Source organism: Ictidomys tridecemlineatus, chromosome 4, assembly GCF_052094955.1.
Source record: "Ictidomys tridecemlineatus isolate mIctTri1 chromosome 4, mIctTri1.hap1, whole genome shotgun sequence".
NCBI classification, from domain to species: Eukaryota; Metazoa; Chordata; class Mammalia; order Rodentia; family Sciuridae; genus Ictidomys; species Ictidomys tridecemlineatus.
This window is the reverse complement of record NC_135480.1, coordinates 174230848-174245210: the sequence shown is the minus strand read 5'-3', so window position 1 is coordinate 174245210 and position 14363 is coordinate 174230848. Positions and strand designations below refer to the sequence as shown.

General features: G+C 35.0%; 1 protein-coding gene across 1 annotated transcript in view; it reads right to left on the bottom strand.

Moving 5' to 3' along the window:
- LOC101957720 (phospholipid-transporting ATPase FetA) overlaps positions 1 to 14363 on the bottom strand; it is a 151132-nt gene that overhangs the window by 93451 nt on the left and 43318 nt on the right. Inside the window, exon 3 of the mRNA XM_078044974.1 lies at positions 4439 to 4519. Within this exon, the coding sequence (XP_077901100.1) occupies positions 4439 to 4519 (81 nt within the window). The remainder of the gene's footprint in view (positions 1 to 4438; positions 4520 to 14363) is intronic.

Here is a 14363-nt window from a genome sequence, read left to right as displayed (position 1 = left end):
CCTGAGGAGATAGTATCAGAACTAAACTGGATTAGAGTGCATTCAGCTCTTATGTCTGCTGCTGCAGAGGACAAAGAGACAGACAGACTGTTTTCTCTGACATGCTTGCTTAACTAAATTTAAATTATTAAATCATCACCAAGCATCTATTACACAGAAGCCAGTGTGCTGTGGTGGGATAAAAAGACGAATAAGACAGAATATCAAATTTTAATGTAGTAGGTCTGAGTCTGATAACTACAATATAAGACAAAATCATCCTATCAAAACAGAGGTGTTGGGCTGGGGTTGTAGTTCAGTGGTAGAGTGCTTGCCTAGCACTCACTTGTGTGAGGCACTGGGTTGGATTTTCAACATTGCATATAAATAAATAAATAAATAAATGTCGATTGACAACTAAAAAAAATACTTTAAAAAACAGAGGTTTTACAACTATTAGAAATAGTGAGGTTATTGATATATTATGAAAAATTTAAATGTATAGATCTGTTTTTCAGTATTAGTGGGGGATAGGTTCTAGGGCCCTTGGGAATACCCAAATTGATGATGCTTAAGTTTCTTATATACAATGGTGTAGTATTTGCATATAATCTATCTATGTACATCCTCCTGTACACTCTAAATTTTGCATAATGACCCACTGAAAAGTAAGTAACTAAGAGGAATAAGGAGGAAGGGAGAAAAGGAGAGAAATTCAGTCGATTAGCTGTCAATCATGCTTAGAAGATTCTGAGCAAATATCCCCTTGCTTATAATGGGAAATGGATCACAAATGAGATTTTCCAGCTAAAAATGAGATGATTGTCAGGAATGTATATTAATCAAGGCCTCTGCTTTTTATAATTATCCATACTGACAACTCAGTTAAGACCAAATGTTGGCAAGGGAAACTCAGGAATGACTCCCTGCTGTATGACCTAGGGGATTTCTGCCAAGTCACTTAATGCCTGTGATAGAAATTTCTTTCCCTCTTTCCTTGTCTAACAAAATAAGTGAGGAGAGCTACAATGGGATGGATATTTGGTCCATTTAAGTTGGAATCAATTTACATTAGGTGGTCAAATCACATAATCTAAAACATTATAGCTAACAGATTTAGTTTACCATATGGCTTATAACCTTGTCTAAACTCCCAGATGTCTGGAGTGCAGCAGATGATATCTTCACATAAAGAATGGTAAGAAGTAGCAGAGCATGGTGATGCATGCTTTTAATCCTAGGCTGAGGCAGGAGATCATAAGTCCAGGCCACTTAGCAAGACCTTGTCTCAAAATTAAAATTAAAAAAGGCTGGGAATGTACTTCAGTGGTTAGAGTACCCTGGTTAAATACCCAATTACCCCCCCCCCAAAAGGTAAGAAGCCTAGCTAAATGACATGACAGAGAGATCATGGGTAAGGCCAGGACTATTGCCCTGTAGGAGAGGCAATAAGTAATTTGCTTTCTCACCACAGTTTCATTTCATTACATAGCTAATAATGCTATGTCCTATGATCTATAGTCAAATCCTTTGTCACACTTATAATACCATATTCCCCCCCACTCAACAAAGAACTCCTTAAAGACAGAGAACATGAGACCTACTTTTTTAGATTCTGCGTATAAGTGAAATCATTCAGTATTTGTCTTTATATGCTTTGCTTATTTCAGTTAACATAATATCTTCAAGGTTCATCCATATAGTCACAAATGACATATTTTCATTCTTTTTATGACTGAACAGAATGATGGTTACCAGGGACTTGGGGCAGTGGTGGGGAAAGGGGTTGGTAGGTGTTAATTCAAGGTTACAAAATTTCATATGGGAGGAAATCTATTTTACAACATGGTGACTACAGTTAATAGTAATATATAGCAACTTTGAAAATGATAAATAGGTTTTATGTGTTCTCATTACAAAAATGATAACTATGTTAATTAGCTTGATTTAGCCATTCCATAATGCATATATATACACATATAACATATACATATGTTATTTATATAATTAGCTTGATTTAGCTATTCCACAATGCACACATATATATACACATATATAATATACATATATATGTTGTTATATGATATATGTATGTATATAATATTCTGAAATATGTATTGGAATATATATTTCAAAACATTAGGTACAAAATAAATATACATTTTTGTCAAATTTTTTAAAAAGATGGAGACCATGTCTTTTTTCCCCCTTTCTTATTTAAGGGAAAATAAGAAAAATTAGCTCAGCATTAGTCCCCAGATTTAATAAAGATTTATTGAATGAACAAGCACATAACTGAAAAGATGGTTACAAGAGTGTTTTGCCAAATTGAGGTCAGATTTCTGTCCAAATCCCTCCAATGGAGGATAATCCCCTCCTCCTGTGGAAGGATCTGCATAATCACAGAACATCTGGGCTGAGAGAACACTCCGCTAAGTCTAATTTTTTTTTTTTTAACCTTAACTAAAGTCAGTTAACAGGAGGCTGTTAAGCATGGCTGAAGACAATATGTAGATTTAGTGTTAAGAAAAGCCTGCAGAAGAAGCTAAGTCCAAACCTTGAGCTCTCACAACTCCATCCCCTAGAGGATCACTGATTCATATGGCCAAATACAGTGAAAACAAGACCAGGTCCTATAGAAAATCAAAACAGTCATAAAAGCTAAACAAAACAACACAAAACAAAAACAAACAATAACTATTTCCTTAACAGAGTCCCATAGAAAACTGACTGGCATAACTCAGGCCCTTAAAAACAAAGTACCCACCCTAGACCCCTCAGAGACCTTAGGTCTCTCCCTTTTCTCTTTGAGGCAGAGGCCCCAGCCCACAGGAACATTTCACAAGGGCTGAAGTACTTTGTTTGCTATTCTGACCTCATTTGGAATATAGGACCAATGATTTCTCATCAATGTAGTAAAAGGAAAAATGAGTCCTACTTGCTGAACTACTGGATATCGCTTTTGGTGCTGCTCAATTATAAAACCTTCCTTGGCATGGGAACCATGAGGTGGAAATAAAACCTATTAGCTGGAAACAAAAAGCCTTGGTGATGCTAAAGAAGCAATTTAACTGTAGGGTTGCCAAATATAGTAAATTTTTAGCAAAGATATCTAAAATAAGTGTACCCAAATATCACATGGGGCACAGCTATACTAGAAGTCATTTTTTTTTAAAATCTGAAATTCAAATTTAACTAGAAATCCTGTATTTTATCTGGAATACAGCCTGTATTACTGAGGTCAGGAAAAGTTCTTAAATATTAGTTCAATTACTTCAAATTTTGTAAAGAAACAATTCTATAGTTCTAGAGACTTTAGATGTCTGGTTTATCAAATATTGAGATATAACCTACATACATGCAATCTACCTACTTAAACTGTATGATTCAGTGGTTTTTAGTTTCTTCACAGTTATGCAAACTAATTGTCTAAACTGGTTATGCAAACTAATTGTAATGCTGCACCTGGCACAATGGCTGGCACTCATTTGGTAATCAATAAATATTTGTTAAATAAATGAATGAATTAATTAGTCCTTATTGATGATATTCATAATTTTCATTTGCTGAGAACTTACTACTCCTGAAAGATTTCTGTTCTCCATATTTTTTCCCCATAAGAAGATGTTGGAGAAGTTGGTCAATTAACCCTGTTTTCCTCAGATCTCTCTCCTTTGGCTCTCCTGAGGGGAGAAAGGACTCCCTTGGCTTTCCCTCTGAGGCATTTCCTGACTTCCTCCTGGAACCAGGGCCTTTCGAATGGGTTCTCTCCAGAAAGGAATAACCTACTCAATGACAAAATGCAAAAATGCTACAGTGTGGCCTTTATTCAGTGAACTAATTTCAATCTCTGCACCATCTATCATCATTCCTTAAAAGGAAGCCTACACGTAAAACTACATTCTGGTCTGCTTTTTCAAAATTTCATGTCAGAATTTAAAAACATTTTTACATGCCAGGTAGTTCCATTCTGAAAGATGGCTTAAGTATGATTAATCTAGTTTCCTTTAGTATCTTGATTCCCCAAAGGAAATCATGGAAATGGTATGGAAATCCTCCCTAACAACACAGCCAGATCCATTTGTTCTGCCCACAGAAAGACTGCAAGAGGACATTAAATGCCTCAGTAACTTCTTTTCATCCTGACCAGCTCTTTTTAGCAGGAGACAGTTGTGAAGGATAGAGAGAGGAAAGGAAGACAATGCTTTCTTGTGAAACTCCAAACTCTGGAAAATTATAAAAGATGAGAAATTGCAACTACTCAAATTAGAATTCTTAGATGACAAAACAGAGGAACTCGTTACTTCTACAAAATATGTTTCCCTTCCTGGTCATTTGTTTGGTAGGTTAGTAGTCTGTTTACCTGCCATAAACACATACGTATATACACAAACACTTTTCAGAGGCAATAATAAGAATGTACAGATTTGATTTTATTTCTTTTCCTGAGTCTTCCTACCTCTTCCATCGAATCCGTGCTCACTTCGGATTTCTGTTAGAGACATTGCAGAGTAGTACCTACTACAATCCCATGGAATCTCTACAAAGAAAATAAAAATATTTTGAATGAGATTTTTTTTTAAGCTGACACTCTTTCATTTAATTTGAAATTTTGAAATCCAAAATAATACCCCCTAACATACATAAGCTAGGTTTTAGAATTCACTCCATTCATTTATCCTCATCAAAAAGTTAAAATTTCAAAGCTTGAGAAACAGATTGCACTTCCTGGCAACAAAGTCTAAATTGATGACTATGACCCATCCATAAAAGGCAACTGAAACTTAGAAACAGGTGAATGAAGTTACTGGGTGATGTTTTAATGCAATTTTGGATTTATATCTTTGATTAGTTTTCCAATTTATTTTTGGACTATTTTATAATTGCTTGAGGCACAGGTTAACTTGTAGATTTTTATCCAGTAGAGATACAAATATTTCTTGTCTTATGGAAAAGAACTCCAAAGGTTATGACATATTTCACTTTGGGACATTATTTAATTCTATATGTAATTCAGAAATCTTAACATTTCTTTATTAAATTTCCTATAAACATTTAGCTCTGAAATTTTCATTTGAACTGGTCTTAACATCTGATTGATTCTCTCATTAGTTAATGAATTAAATAAAACTTTTGATACCTGATATTTTTATATTTATATGAAAATCATGGTTTTTTAAAAATATTTTTTAGTTTTTGAGGTACCTTTATTATTTATTTATTTATATGTGGTGCTGAGGATTGAACCCAGTACCTCACACATGCTAGGCAAATACTTTGCCACTGAGCCACAACTCCAGCGCCCCCAAATCATGTTTTTTAACCTTTTGAAAATTATATTTTATCACACCACAAGTTTGCTATATAAACAAATCCTTCTTTCCTTTCCTTCTTTCTCTCCATCCTTAAACCAATTCAGAAAATGTCAATAAAATAGATTTATTCTAATCAATTTCTTCCAGGTCCAATAAATCACTAAGTATGGATAAGGCATGACTAGAAAACTTTTTTTTTTAAAGAGAGAGAGAGAGAGAGAGAGAGAATTTTTAATATTTATTTTTAGTTTTTGGCGGACACAACATATTTGTTTGTATGTGGTGCTGAGGATCAAACTTGGGCCAAACGAAGGAACACATGCCTGGCGAGCGCGCTACCACTTGAGCCACATCCCTGGCCCATGACTAGAAAACTTTAAAGGCAAAGTTTCACCTTAATCATCCTATACAAGATTACAGCAGGGGCAGGTAGGGGAGAGTAAGGTCTAAGTAAAAGGGTATTCCCTATCCAGAGCTATTCAACTACCAGGGGAAAAAATAACTCGGGTGGGCTGGTAATGCTCAGTGGTAAAGCATTACTTAGCATGTGCAAAGCCCTAGATTTGATCTCCATCACAATAAATAAACCAAAAAAAAACAAAAATAAAGACATTAAAACAAACAACAACAAAAACCCTGGACAACTGTGATTACTCTGAAATATATTTCCAGTTCTGTCCTCTGTGAGTCTCAAGTTACCTTGTATGAAATTCATACTTCAGTAATCTAGGCAGAGTTGCATCAACTAACTTTAGGTGCCAGGTAGTTAACAGCAGATAGATGAAGTGCTGAGCACTGTGACAAATAAGCAAGTGCATGCTTCCTAGAAAAGTACTCAGATTTTATTCATTGAGTTTTTACTGAATTAATATATTACTTCAGTAAAGACAGATATTTATAAGATTAAAATAGTTACAAGATTAAAATTAAAAAAATAACTGAATTTCTGTTTCATGAAAAATAAACAGAAATTTAGAAATTGTATTAGAAGTGAATCTATTCATTTATAATAGCCAAAATACAAAATAATTTGAAGAAAAATCATAGTATTACTAGAAAATATTCATTAATTATATGGAAATGACTATTGAGAAAAATAAAACAAAATCTAATTAAATTAGCAGTCCTGGGCTGGGGATGTGGCTCAAGCAGTAACGCGCTCGCCAGGCATGTGTGGGGTGCTGGATTCGATCCTCAGCACCACATAAAATAAAATAAAGATATTGTGTCCACCGAAAACTGAAAAAGAAATATTAAAAAATTCTCTCTCTCTCTCTCTTCTCTCTCACGCTCCTAAAAAAAAAAAAAAAGCAGTCCTAGCAGGGAGTAGCTCAAAGGGTAAATAGAACATTCATCTGCCTCATCTTCAGAATATAAATTCCTTAAAATGATAGAAATGAGGGGCTGGGGCTGTAGCTCAGTGGCAGAACGCTTTCCTAGCGTGTGTGAGGCACTGGGTTTCATCCTCAGCACCACAAAAAAATAATAAATAAATAAATAGGTATTCAGATTAAAAAAAAAGAGAGAGAGATTTACATACAGTGCGAGCCAAAATAATTTGTGCTTGTGGACTGACAGTTTTTTACTCCAATCTTAGGCATCTTTCTTCTGCCAACAGAATCTGTGTTCTTATAACCAATGTTAGCAGTTCCCATGCCATCATTCTCTGGGCATCCAGTCCCACCCCTCCTTGCTTCCACAGTAGGCTTGGGGTTCCTTCTGCTGCTGAAAGAGGAGAGCCAAGGATAGGATGGCCCAAAGTTCTGGATACTCTTCAACTCCTGCAGGGCTAAGCAGCAACTGTGAGAGGGTAGCAGGCCAAATACTCACAGGCAACACAGCTTGAAAACTAAAAAGGTTGTGAAGCACTTAGCTAGCGACGGAGACTGAGTACTACAATTGCTCAGCTGGAACCAGGCCCTTGCTCACCCAATCTTATACTGCTCTTAGCATACACATCATATCACATGGCAAGCCACCTGGATAGTATAGCTAGGCTGTTAAATTCAGAGGAAGAGTGGACAAACATGCGGGAAGGGAGGAATAAATGTGGTATGGGAGGAAAAGAGAAAAGATGAAGCAAAAAACGGAGTAGGAGCAGAGAACTGTGTTTTATTTTATAGTTGGCTATGAATTAATGACAATGTGACTTGGGGAAAGTTTTTAACCACTTCCTGCCTCAAATTTTTTCTAAAATGAGAAATAAAAATTTAAAGCCACCCTTTATTTTGGTAATACCCCATTGGGGATTGAACCCAGGGGTGCTCTACCACTGATCCACATTCCTGGGCCTTTTTGTTTTTTATTTTGAGACAGAGTCTTCTGAGTTGCCTAAACTGGCCTTGAACTTGTGAGTTCCTTGCCATAGCCTCACAAATAGCTGGGATTATAGGCATGCACGACTGCACCTGGCTGAAAATTATATTAAAAAAAAAACAACAGGAAATGGGTTAGAGTGATACAGGATGGACAAAGGCCTTTTAAGGGATAAATCTGTTAGAGATTTAAGGGTAATTATGCATTTTTTAAAAAGTACAGCATTAGTTTCCATTATGAGACTAAAATAAAAGAACTGTGAGAAAATTAAGTGAAGTATACAATTGCCTTCCACAGTAATCAGTCAATAGCAATATTTAAAAATTTAATATACATATCTACCACATTCTTAAAAAGTTAAAGTCTAATAATATTATGTTAGGGAGAAAGTGGAACAACTAGAACACATATATCATTGGAGGTATTAAAAGTTAGATATCCACTTTGGAAAATAATTTGGTTTTATATAATAAAGTTGATAAGGCACTTACCCTATAACACAGTAAGTCTATTTTTAAGTATTTACACTAGGAAGACTCTTAGGTCATATATAAGGATATGTGAAGTAGCTCTTTTGTTTTATTTTGTTTTAACAGCAAAAGTGGATACCAACCAAATGGCTATTAACAGTAGAATGAAGAAGTAACTTATGGTATGTTCATACAAAGGAAAGCTATAAAGCAGCTACAGCATACATCAAAATTGATAAGTCTCAGGAATAAGATATTTAGGGAAAAACACATTATAGAAGAATACACATAGTATTATTTACCCCTTTTATACAAATTTAAAGATAATGTGAAAATATATTATTATTAGATGCATACTTCATACATTAAAATATGAAAAAAGTAAGGAAATGAAAAATATAAAATTCATGATGGAGGTTAAAGAGAGAAAAAAAGGATTGAACAGAGATACTGAGAGCTTCAAGCTACCCTTGTACCTGTATTATTATACTCCTTACAACTTACACATTTGCTATGAACTTTTACATCAATTCAATATATAATAATAAAAAGAACTGAAAAAAATAAACTGAATATATCACTGAAGTAAATATTCTTTCTATCTTACTCAGGAGAGTAATTTTTTTTATTTTAATATTTTTTTTATTTTTTAGTTCTCACCAGACAAACATCTTTGTATGTGGTGCTGAGGATCGAACTCGGGCCGCACGCATGCCAGGCAAGCTCGCTACCACTTGAACCACATCCCCAGCCCAAAAGTAATGTTTTTTTTTAATTTTATTTTTTATTTATTTTGTGTGTGTGGTGCTGAGGATCGAACCCAGGGCCTCACACATGCTAGGCAACTGCTCTACTACTGAGCCACAACCTCAGCTCAGGAAAGTAATTTTTAATAAGTATTAAAATAGTAGGTCCAATTTGAGTCATAAGTTTTTTTAAAAAGTCTTATTTTGAGATAATCTTAAATTTACAAGAGAATTTCAAAAGTAGTACAGAGAATTTCCATATACCCTTTACCCACATTACCCTTATGTTAACATCTTATCATAATCATAGAAAAATTAACAAATTAAGAAATTAACCTTGGTATAATACTACTAACTGGAGTGGATGTGTATTTTCACTCACTGAAATTTATTTATTTATTTGTTCCAAGATCCCTTCTTGAAATTACACATTGCATTTAGTTGTTATGTCTCCTCCAACCTGTGGCTATTTTTCACTCTTTCATTGTTTTTTTGTGACTTCAACGCTTTTGAAGGATACTAGTTAGTTATTCTATAGAATGTAACTCTATTTGGATCTGTCTGATGTGCTCTTCTCAGTGCACGATAGTAGGGGATACATGCTTTTGGTACATATTCCTGATGATATGAACTCAGGTTATTTGGCTAAGATGGTGTCTGCCAGGACTATATTGTAAAGTTACTATTTTTCCCTTTTTAATTACTGTTTTCAGGGACAGTTATCACATTTTAAGAGGGATGTTGAGAAACATTAAAGTTATAAAAGAAAGTTATCAAAGAAAAGCCCAGGAATAGAATTAGCCACTGTAAGACACAGTTACAGATACTAAAGCCATTTCATTTAGACATGAGAGTCCATAGGTAGAAATAACCTGTCCCACCTTGAGTTCATAGTTCCCCAGCATGAAATAGAAATGAAGACAACCTGAAAACTGGGGTTGTGGACACAGTACCAATCTATTGATTAAGCCTATAATTTTCTAATTGGCATCACATTTCAAACCATCTTCAAGTTCCCCCAAGTCACAGATAAGTTGCTGTTAGCATCTTATTCCCCCACCCCCATATTTAATAACACAAAAGATTGATGAATTTTCTAAGTAAAATATTTTGGGGGAAGACTTTAAGGACAAACCTTTAAGCTTATATTTAGCTCAGTCTGAGAACTACATAAAATATAACAAGCACAGTGGAATATAGCAATGAGATATTTGTGATGCTAGCATTTCCAATGACTTAGTACTAGAATATCATAGAGTGCAAGCACACAAGTCATAGTAGGCTCTCAATGAATAAATCTGTCTTCCAGGATGCACCATTAAAAGAGCAGCAGAGATTACAAATGAACAAATTCCTGGTCGGCTTAAACACTACTGAGAATTCAAGGAAAGGCGCTCACTGAGGCAGATGTGCCTATCATTCCCTAACTAAAGTAGTAGCTACATTTCCCCAAAACTGTTTGATAAAATCACAAAGGCTTCTAGTCTCCTCTTACAAGATTTTTTTGTATGTGTGGGTGGGGTGGGGTGGGGTGGGGTACTGGGGATTGAACTCAGGGACACTCGACCACTGAGCCACATCCCCAGCCCTATTTTGTATTTTATTAGAGACAGGAAGGATCTCACTGAGTTTGAATTTGTGAGCCACTGGGATTACAGGTGTGTGCCACTGCGCTGGCTCACCAGATTTTTGAGTTCACTCTTCTACCCAATGCAGTAATCCCCAGAGTTATTCCACGAACCAAGGCTTCCCTATCTCATTTCCCACCACAGAATCTCAGCAAAGTTGGCAACTTTTCTTAGAATTCTAATAAAACAAAACACATGTACAAAAATGAAACAGAACCCTCAAACCAAACAGCATGTCTTACCCTGAAAAGTGCTGAAGAGTCACAGTGCTACATCTGCTGGCACCGCGCACTGTACCTCTTCTCAGTTACAGCCCCTGCCTTACCCCTTTTATCCCTTTTCTTATTTCAACATAATTTCTTTCTAATAGCAGACTACTCTAGGAAAACAAAGACCTCCTAAACATAGGAACTTTAAAACTGGGGGTAAGGGAGTAAATGACAAAATATCTACTAGTCTATGAAACCATTCAAATGACTATATCTGCATCAGTTTACTATTTATAGCTGATTCTGGGGAACTTGCTGAATTCTTGTGTTGTGATTTTTTTTCTTTAGTTTCTCTGTTTTCTCTAGATATGGAAAACGAAAAAACAAAAAATTAGAAGAACTCTAGATGGAGCAAAGGGGAGGGAGGGGAAGGGAGGAGGTTTGGGGTTAAGAAAGAAGGTGGAAAGAGATGGACATCATTACCCTAAGTAAATGTATAGACACAAAGTGTGTGACTCTACTTTGTGTACAACCAGAGATATGAAATATCATGCTCTATATGTGTAATATGAATTATAATACATTCTGTTGTCATACATAACAAATTAGAAAAAAAAAAAAACAACCTCTTTTTCCCAAAGGTGGTTCATGGATCCCAAATAACTTTTCAGTAAACTCAGCTTTGATTTCAGATGGTTTAAAGCCAAGAGCTGGAGATGAATATAAAACAACTTCTTTTACAAAATGGAATAGAGAGGAACCTGCAAAACATTACAATTTCTTAGCTACCACATTTTTTATATTTTCAAACTCATATTCTTCCTGAGGAATTATCTGTTCAGTCTATAAGGCAGGCTTTGAAAGCAGCATTGTGCTACAAAGACCCCTCTTTTTCTTTTCTTTCCCACATTTTTATTGGTGCATTATTGTTGTACATATCAATGGGATTTGTTGCTACACATTTGTTCATGGACACAGTATAATTTGGGTGGTATCTCCCCAGATTTTCCTCCTCCCACCATCCCACTCTTTCCTCTACTGATTTCCCTTTGATTTTTAGGAGATCCACCCACACCTTTGTTTTCCTTTTTCCTCTCTAGCTTCCATATCTGAGAGAAAACATAGGACCCTTAACCTTCTGAGTTTGACTTACCATGATGCTCTTTAGTTCCATCCATTTTCCTACAAATGCCATAATATAATTTTTTAATGGCTGAAAAAACTCCATTATGTATATAAACCACATTTTCTTATCTGCTAGTGGACACCTAGCTGGTTCCATAGTTCGGCTACTATGAACTCTGCTGATATTAACATGAGTATGCGTGTATCATTGTATTAAGATGATTTCATTTCTTCAGGATGAATACCAAGAAGTGGTATAGCTGGGTCATATGGTGGTCCCATGCTTAATCTTTTTTTATTTTATTTTATTTTTATTTTATTTTTTTTATTGGTTGTTCACAACATTACAAAGCTCTTGACATATCATATTTCATACATTAGATTGAAGTGGGTTATGAACTCCCAATTTTACCCCAAATGCAGATTGCAGAATCACGTCGGTTACACATCCACAATTTTACATAATGCCCAATTAGTAATTGTTGTATTCTGCTTAATCTTTTAAGGAGCCTCCATACTGATTTCTATAGTCGTTATACTAATTTAAAAGCCCCACCAACAGTGTAAAAATGTTCCTTTTTCTCCACATCCTTTCCAGCATTTATTCTTTTTTTTTTTCCTTATTTGTATTCTTGATGACAGCCATTCTGACTACTGTGAGATGCAATTTCAGTGTAGTTTTGGTTTGCATTTCCTTTGCTAATGATGTTGAACATTTTTTCATGTATTTGTTGACCATTTGTATTTCTTCTTTTGAGAAGTATCTGTTTAGTTCATTTTTCCATTTATTAATTGATTTGATTTTTTGATGTAAAATTTTTTGAATTCTTTATATATTCTAGATATTAATCCTCTGTCAGAAAAGTAGCTAGCAAAGATTTTCTTCCATTCTGCGGGTTCTTTCTCCACAATCATAATTGTTTCTTTTGCTGTGCAGAAGCTTTTATTTTGATTTTATCCCATTTATTAACTCTTGCCATTGTTTCCTAAGCTTTAGGGGTCTTATTGAGAAAGTTGTTCCCTGTGCCTAAAAGCCAGAATGTTTAGCCCTGTTTTTTTCTAGGAATTGCATAGCTTCTAGTCTAATTCCAAGGTCTTTGATCCATATTGAGTTGATTTATGTTTAGGGTGAGAGATAAGACGACCTTTCTTTTCCAGTTTGAGCTTTTACTTAGGTCTGAACAGATATTGGAACCCATACAATATCCTCCAGGCACTTGTAATTTTGCAGACTCACAAATTCCACTTTAATCCATTCATCTACTGAGGGGCATCTAGATTGGTTCCACTTATCAGGTGGCATGATACTGATGCTTTGAGATAACTTATTTCCCCTTTCTTTTAGTCTATAAAAACAAGTTAATATTTACTAAGCTAGTCTGAACTGCTCTGCACATAGTAGGTAGTTGACAAATGCTTGTTGAATGGAATTTTAGAAATTATTATGCTTCCTCTTAAACAAATTTTATTGGTTTTAAAATTAGAAGCAAGGGTGAGATAATACAAAGCACTGACAGGGAGTTTAGAAACTTCATTTTCTATTCTGGATTTCTAAGTCATTTGTAATCTAAAGCAAACACCTGTCATTTCCTTTCCTTATGCAAGAAAATAATATAAAGCAGAGATTTTTCAAATCATGTTATGCAGAGCATGGAGATTTCTAAGGACCTGAAGTTGAGTTTAGGGTAAAGAGGAATGAGGAGGTAAAGGAGAAAATTCTCTCAATTGAATAACTGCTTTTATCTGGAATTTTCCATATAGTTTCATTACTGAAAAACTAGTTTCTGTTGTTAAAAACATCTGGATATTTCTGAAGTAAATGCTTAGAAATCAAAGGAATATGAATATATAGCAATGTTATAGTTTAAAAAGAAAGTACCTGGAATGTTGATAGTTTGTACAGCACTTATTTGTTAAATTCTCTTGGGCTTTCAATATGATTAGTTATTTTGGGGTAAAATATAAGTCCTTTCTTGTGTAGCTATGAGTAAGAAATCTGGAATCCATGCTTAGCAGACTTAGTGGCAAGAACAAGAAGGTATGACTTTTGAAACTCCTTCAACAGGAAGCAAATTCTGTCAGTTCTGCCAGTGTCAAAACTATAGTGTAGGCAGAAGCAAATGACTAAAAGTCAAAAATCTTCCATTATAAAGCAAACCATTCAGGAGAACCAAACATTAGAAAATGTATCAATATAAGACATTATAGTAATAGTTCAAATTTTTTTTTATTGGTTATTCACAACATTACAAAACTCTTGACATATCATATTTCATACATTAGAATCAAGTGGATTATGAACTCCCATTTTTACCCCAAATACAGATTGCAGAATCACATCGGTTACACATCCACATTTTTACATACTGCCATATTAGTGACTGCTACCTTTCCTATCCTCTACTCTCCCCCCTCCCCTTCCCTCCCATCTTCTCTCTCTACCCCATCTACTGTAATTCATTTCCCTCCATGTTTATTATCCCATTCCCCTCACAACATCTTATATGTAATTTTGTATAACAATGAGGGTCTCCCTCCATTTCCATGCAATTTCCTTTTTTTCTCCCTTTCCCTC